The sequence below is a fragment of the Atractosteus spatula genome, chromosome 11, assembly GCF_055471065.1.
Source record: "Atractosteus spatula isolate fAtrSpa1 chromosome 11, fAtrSpa1.hap1, whole genome shotgun sequence".
NCBI lineage: Eukaryota > Metazoa > Chordata > Actinopteri > Semionotiformes > Lepisosteidae > Atractosteus > Atractosteus spatula.
In genome coordinates, this window is record NC_142716.1 from 36,523,543 (window position 1) to 36,531,216 (window position 7,674).

Genomic DNA, 7,674 nt, shown 5'->3' on the forward strand with positions numbered 1-7,674 from the left:
TTTCTTATGGATTATTCTTAAACTTAAAAACGGCATTTAAAGGCACTTTTAAACTACTTCAATACCCTCAGAATCAAATTCTCTCTGGTTGCATCTATGAAACCCCAAGCTCTACAACTAGGCAGATTATTTACATAAGGACTCCCCCCCCCCCCCCAATTAAAATTTGTATGTTGCAAAGTGGACTTTCTCACTGAAAAAACTGCTGTCTTGAGGTTTTGCGCCAATAAAAAAAAAAATCAACAAGAATAAACTAGAGCAGATTTCTAATACAGCACTTTGGTCCTAAACTGTAACCCGCTCATTAGGTTGAACTATCAATGCTGAAGAACGTCACCATTAAAAAGTGCCTCTCAAGATACATCTTCATAAAAGCACACCTTGCATATTAATTAGCACTGAAAGAAAAAAAATCTCATTGTTTATAGCATTCTGTAATTGCAGTCCAGAAATTCAGATATAAATCCCCAGGTTTTGGGACAGGAATAAAGCCAATTTGATGTTAAAAAGTTCAGTTTAGAAACACGTCCTTGTCTGAATACCACCAGCAGCCACTAACTCCTTCACAGCAAACAATCACTTAAATTATTCTTTCATAATCAATTTACCAAATGGTAGAAGCTTTTGTGCTTTTTTTCTGTATGCATAAAATACTGTCATCTTCTAACTAAAAAGTGTTTTCTCCCCCCTCCCCTGAGTGGAAAAACAATAATTGATTTGATCTTCAAGGTACTAATATTTCTTCCTTCTGAAAAAAGATTTCTTATTACTCAGTAAGAGGCCTGTAAAGGAAAGCAGGCCTAAAACTTAATTACTAACCATCCTCTCATGTTTTGTTTTTGAGAACTTAAAAGAAGCCAAAAAAAGAGACTGAGTACTGTTACTGAACAATTTAAAGTGAACTGAAAAACATTGTCTTCTTCTTCTAAGGCTGTCCATGTAACTACAAAACCCATATGACAGTGATTACAACGCATGTATAATAACTGGAGTGGATGCTAGGGAAGAGGTTAACTTGGGCGTGTCCAAAATCACTTCCTAACCAGTTTATGCCAAGAAGAAAAGCAGATCAGCATTGCGAATAAACTCCATAGCCTTCCAACTCAGCAGATAAAATCCAAGAAAATGACTAAGTGTAACTGTGCAGCTGGCAGCTCTCCCCAGCTGTCTGCTGGCTGGGAAGATAGTGGTGATGTGTCACTGAACCATTACATCATCATCTCATGTTTTAACATCACCAGAGAGGGGGAGCACAGTCACAAAGCAAGGCAAAACGGCCTCAGGAACTGGACATCGAAACCACAATACTGAGACACTCATCACGTGTTGTCAAGGCAACAACACAGAACCAAGAGGCCTAGCCATTTGTGAAGACACTTTACAGCCTGCTGCAGCACAACTGCTTTGCAAAGCTTATCTCTTTGAGTTTGCAGCAACTACACCTGAACTTTGAGCTGAGCCATAATGCCACTTAGACGCATAAACCGCAGTGGGGAAACACTATTCTCAATTAATGAGTTATTTTAAATTGATTTTTTTTCCAATTTTCCAGAAGCTACTTTTGCTGGAAAGGTTGTCAGAGTTGTACACGTGAAGCAAGGGCTGCATGGCCTATTTCCCTCATTCCGTTGCCTGTACCATATTGATCTGAGGATTTTTTCTGGCCATTTCATGAAAGATACCAGGGAAACAACTCGGAAAGATAGCACTGCAAGACAGTTTGTTCCAGACCCTAACAACTATTTGTGTTAAGATGTTTGTTTTAGCCCTCCAAGCCCACATTTTCTACTTTGATAACTTTAGTAAGCAATTTCTTCAAACTAGACAAAACAAATATGGCAGAAGAAGAAATATTTTAAAATACATCACATCCAAATCCTCAAGGTCTTTTTCCAATTTTAACCAAGTTAAAAAAAACATACATATGCAACTTGAAGAGCATTTCAGGTAAAAAAGACAATGCCAAAAGCATTCCTAGCAGGTTAGTGAAAATGTCAGAACTCACTGCTTTCTGACATGCAGATGAGTGGATGTCATTTAAGTTTTGCCATTTGCTTATCTTTGCAGTTTTATAAATGTAACTGAAATGCTCTGACAGAATCTTTTTTTTTCCCCAGCAGCCATGCTTGCAGCTGTAAAACCACACATACCCACATGAAGGAGCCTGATCAGCTTTGTTCAAAGTGTCCGGTTAAAATTTAATCAGGCCAGGAATGAAAACTGCTGAATTGGTGAACCTAATTACACTAAGTGATTGCACCACTAGTGTCCATCTATGTCTAGATCAGAACACATAAAATAAAACTCATCACGTTTGCCAGAAAGACTCGGACATCAACGAGCATTATTAATAAAGCTGCATGTCGATTATTTGATACGCTATTTGATTTCTTGGTTTCTGCATTTGCTGGGAGGGGTTATAAAGGGACTAACTGGACAGAGTTTTAATTTTGATTTCTGAGTTTGGGTATTCGTAATCAAGAAATTGTGCAATATCATGAAAACCACCATGCAAGCTAAAAAGCAAAGTATTTGATCAGGGACTCTTCTCGCTGTGTTCAGGAGTCCACGCAGTCTGTCAAGTCTTGGTTCTATAACTGTAGAGGTCACAGCCTCAGTCCAGCCCTACCCCAGGAATAAGCAAATAATTGCTCCATGCTGTACTAATAACTGCTGGCAAAATCATAAAGCTTCTTTCTTAATTTAGTCAGAATTTTCGCTTCATACCAGGCTTGAGGCACAAGGGATACACTGGGCAGATGAAATTATGGAAAGTATGAGTGGAATATTGAAGGAAGTAATGAATCAAACTGTCATCTCAATCCAAAACTATTCAGTCCACCAAAAATAGTACCTACCAGCTTTTATCAAGATGCAGTGTTCTTATTCTGCTAAAACTATAGCGTAAGGTTAATCAAGCATTTTCTTCTGGAAAAGGGCATCTTTTTGCATCAATTAATGCTTATTCAATGTCACAGAAATCTAAACCTGTCAAATTAGACAACAAATTTGCTCAATAACTGAAAAAAAAGCTAATAGCTCCCTAAGCAAAGGATTCAGCCTGTTTTATAATCTAATTAAATGTCGAGAAGACCTAGTGTCAAAACTGTTCTCTGTCCTTTTTATTTATGTATTATTTTAAGATATGGGGGAGCCACATTGATTCAGGCTGTTAAATAATATGAAATGTATCCTAAAGCCAAACCTTCAGGGCAGTGCAAAGCCACACACAGCATCTCTCTGGAGTCACACTGGGGTGTATGAATCTAGCCAAGCACTGCACATACAGGTAAACCTCAACATGCCACATAACCTGGATTTCTGCAGCTTACTGGATACCTGCTAGACTTCACAGTATGAAATCTGACAGCTTGGCTTCACTGTCCCCATCCCTGGAAAGCAATGTGAAAGGAGATGACCTGTCTGTCAACGACAGTCTTCTCCTCATCCAGGGATCCACTCAGCAAAGCACCAGCTACCTTACATAGCATAATAATACATCAGCACCTATGGACACAGATGCTTAAACAATTTCAAAATGTACTAGGAGCTCTGAGAAACTGCACTGCTCCATAATGAGCCTAGACAGGGGTGACCAAGCTCTTAAAACTCCCGAGGCTTAATTGGTGGGAATTACAGACTTTCTTCTAACATTCTCAGAATAACATGCACTTTCACTTCCTAGGACATAAAACCTATAGAAAATGCAAAAGAGAAAACCAATCCAGGGCATTTGCACTACTGCGATTACTAAAGCCCATGTGCCACTTGTAGCAAAGCCAAAACCAGTACAGGCTGGAAACTAACTGCCTTGATTCAGATGGAATGCTGGTTCCCACAGGGCAACCAATAAGCACAAGATCTCCCATCTGCCTCTGATTGGTCTAAAAATGACAAGTGCATGAAACATGCAATGATCCCCATTCTCCTTGGTAATGTTGTTTGTTAGTAATCAAAATACAGAACTGTGTATGCAAGTTTCTACTGCTACTGCCATTATGCATCATTTATGAGTATAGAAGAAGCTGTGGGGTGGCTGTGTGATTGTGGCTTTTGAGATTTAGTTGAATTGGCAAGGGCTGGCATCCACAGAGTTGCACTGCACAGCCATACGGTTCTACAGCATTCATGAAGGATAAAGCAGGGAATAAAGCAACAGATTCTCATACGGGCTGTGATAAAGGCAATCCTAAAATACCCAAGTGCAAAATTCTCCATCAGTAACCCTATAGAGCAGATAAGGTGCAGAATAGAGAAACTGGTAATCAATTGAATTCAGAGGGAAATTAAGGATGGCAAATTGTGCAACTCCAGAGACATTAACCAGGTCACACTCAGGTCTTATGAGCAATGCCATGTGATCTTTTAATGCCTATATAGTCAGGAGCTTGAGTTAATATCTCTTCTGAAGGAAGGCCCTGCCTATAGCACTAGGAGCTGTCCAAACCAATGTCCTAGCATGGTGACATTTTGTTCCAGTGGGAAGAGAGCAAATTACTGATCCACCTGTACAACAGCAAACCTGGCTTTCCTTAGAGGTCACCCAGTCCAGTAGTAACCTGGTTCTAACTTGATTAGCCTCTGAGATCTGTTGTCTCACTGCCACTGTGACGTCTTCATTGTACAAGTTGTTTCCCTTTAGCAATTTACTTCTGGAAAAAAAAACAAACTTTTAATGAAGTTTCGTTGATTATGGATATACCACCTTAACTTCATAACTTGAAGATAAAAATAGGCTAGTTAGATTAGGCTGGTGCATGCAAGTGACTCAGTTCAGGTAGGGCCTCTTCAGAACGGCCCTTGCAGCTGTTAAATGGCACAAGTACTGCATTTTTCTGCATCAGTGATATGAAGAATGATTGATGTCAAATCAAATAGTTTGCACAAATACAAGGGGACTCTTAGCAAATGGTCATGCAGGGCAAATATTTCTGAAAATAAGTTCCTGTGAACTGCCAAACCAGCAATGCAGATCCACAACCCGCTGGCATTAGCAAAATATTCCCATTAGAAAAACTGTAAAAATAACACTGGAACAAAATTAAACAAAAACAAAAAGTTTAACACGGGTAGAAATCTAAAAATCATTAAGTTTTTCTACACAACTCACTATATATTTCAATGTGAACACCCAAACCCTGACAGAGTATCTCAAACCATTTCATAGCATGAACTCATTCATTAAAGACTAAGTCTAAACTTAAAACACTGAATAATTGCTTATTTTAACCAAATTAAATGTACTGCTCTTCACACAATACCATAAATAAAACATAAAACTTGAAACTTTTAGTGTAATGACAACTCATGTGCACATACTTTATCTTCTACACTTATGGTCCATGTTAAGCAAACAAGAATAAATGCAGACTAGGGGAAAGGATGTTATAGACTTCCTGTGATGAAATTAACAAGAAAGTAATATCATTAAAAACAAAACAAGAAAACTCAGTACCCCAATAGTGCCTAATCTCAGTTCTTACAAAATAATGATAGAGGAACCACTCAAATGCTTGATACACCAGCACACCTGTGGGATCCGTTTGTGAATGACTGCCAGCTTGTACCTTCAAAGCACTCACTGAACTTGACAGATAAAGGGATGCAAAATGGATAAGTATATCCAGGAATTTTACTACAGGAAAATACACTACAGCACCTCCCTCTCCATTTCTTCCTCTGTGCTTTAAAAATAGCAGGCCACTCTCTCTTCGGAAACGGATAAACGAATAACGATCTAGTCCCGCAGCTACACCAACAACCTCCAAACCTACAAGGAGGTCCCTAACAAGGCAAATGTGCGCGCAACCTTGTCAACTTCCCCCGTCACCGGTTCAACAATCCGATGCTTCTGCCACCATCTATACAGGGGCACAGGAACTGCCTGGAAAGGGACCTGCGGAATGTGAAGCCTTTACTCTGAACGGCAGTGCAGTTGTTTTCTGGAAAACCCAAGGCACGTCCGAACTTACTTTTTCGGGGTGGGCTGGGTTATGAATTATGGCAGCTGAATTATGAATTATGGCAGCTGACAGAAGGAAAGTGCCATCGGGCGATGCCACGGCACGATGATTAAGGGTGGTGTGGAAGTAGGGTAACAGTTAGCCGGGTCTCTGGACGCACCGTGCAGTGCAGATCGCTCATGCCCTGATGCGCGCACGGTAACGCCTGGGGTGTTGTACACCGTGTGTGGCCCAGAGGCGGCTGGCGGTTGGCACTGGGTCGGTGCAGGAATATGATGAATAATGTCAACGGCCTAGCGGGGACAGATCACCCCCGCCCCTTCTCAATCCCCCTCACCTCCTCGGCGTGCTTCCTCAGCGCCTTCTCCCTCTCGTACTGAGTGATCAGCTGCTCGTTGTCCTCCTTCAGCAGCTCCAGCTCCACTTCGTGCTCCTGATTCTCGGCGAAGACGGAGTCCAGGTTCTCCAGCACGGCCACCACCAGCGGCATCAGCTCCTTCACCACGTCCTCGTCGTACTTGCCGATGAGCCTCTCGAACTCGCGGTAGATGGAGCTGGCCAGGCCCGACACCCGTTCCGACATCATTGCCGCCGTCCCCGGGTCGTCCTGGTATACAACTCCGTCCTCTAACTCCATTTTCTTCTCTCTCTCTCTTTCCGATGCGGTGCAGCCCTCCACCTCTTGTTATCTTGTACGAATTTATCTGTTCCTCAACGTTGTGTAGATGCCGGACTTCTTTAAAAAAAATTAAAAATAATAAAAAAAATAAAAGAATCCGGGCAAGTTGCAGTCCCTCCCTTTAAGGGAGCGATGTCTTGTGTTTTATTTGGCTGCCGCTCCTCCAGCTCCCTGTGCAGCTGAGTTGTTGACCAGACCGTCACGTGATGACGTCACATTCTAAAACCGGGGCTGGGATTTGCGACTGGAAGGGCTGGAATATTGCGCTGCAATTTTCGTTTCTTTAAATATTACGCCTGGGTGTCGTTAATTAATTAGTAGTTTCATTTTGCACGAGTCGTGAAATTAATATTTTTGAAATATTCAAACAGAATAGAGTGTATCGAATTATCTTTTTGTGCGTTCACTTCTTAATTGTCTTCCAAGTACTGTATTCGTTTTTATTCATTCAAATGCAGTGAACCATTCGACTTGTTCGTTATTAACTAGGTAAAGTCTTGCATTATGTGTTTTAAGACAAACATAAGTAAAACTCAAAAGAAATAGCCCATTTAGAACCCACTGGAGGAACTAATTAAACTAGTAAAGAACTTATCGAATGTCTGCACTTCTGATTAGAATATATCCCTCAGATGAATGGAGGTGGTATATTATACGAAAGCAGAAAGTGAAGAAGTCTGTTGGATTATTAAATATTAGAACAAGGTGGAATCTGACGCCAAAATGTTTAATTTAGTTGTATCTCAGGTTTGTGAATCTGTATATGGTGCTACATATGCGATTAGTGCTTGTTTTTCAATTGTTGAAAGTTGGTATGTCATGCCCAACGAACATGTGCAATATCATATTTAATGCATTGCATTTTAAAAATAAATATTAGTGCTGTCTACCTGGCACATAAGACTTTTAACAACTCACCTGCTTTAGGTAAAGCCGAGTCTGATTTGATGTTACAAAACAGCGCCCTCTGCTGGGTCTCAGATTTTGCTGCTTGTTTAAGCAGTTCGTACTTGTTCCTTGCGACGTTGGTAT

General features: G+C 40.7%; 1 protein-coding gene across 8 annotated transcripts in view; it reads right to left on the reverse strand.

The window, feature by feature from the left end:
* The window catches only part of LOC148823956 (C-Jun-amino-terminal kinase-interacting protein 4-like), a 77,952-nt gene extending 71,096 nt beyond the window's left edge, over nt 1-6,856 (reverse strand). For 7 of the 8 annotated variants that reach the window (XM_088926622.1, XM_088926620.1, XM_088926625.1 and 4 more), the window contains exon 1: nt 6,301-6,849. In XM_088926622.1, the coding sequence (XP_088782748.1) occupies nt 6,301-6,600 (300 nt within the window). In that variant the 5' untranslated portion in view covers nt 6,601-6,849. Of the gene's footprint in view, nt 1-6,300 lie in introns of all 8 variants that reach the window. The other variant, XM_088926624.1, reaches the window with a different exon arrangement.
* Between the last annotated feature and the right edge of the window lie 818 nt (nt 6,857-7,674).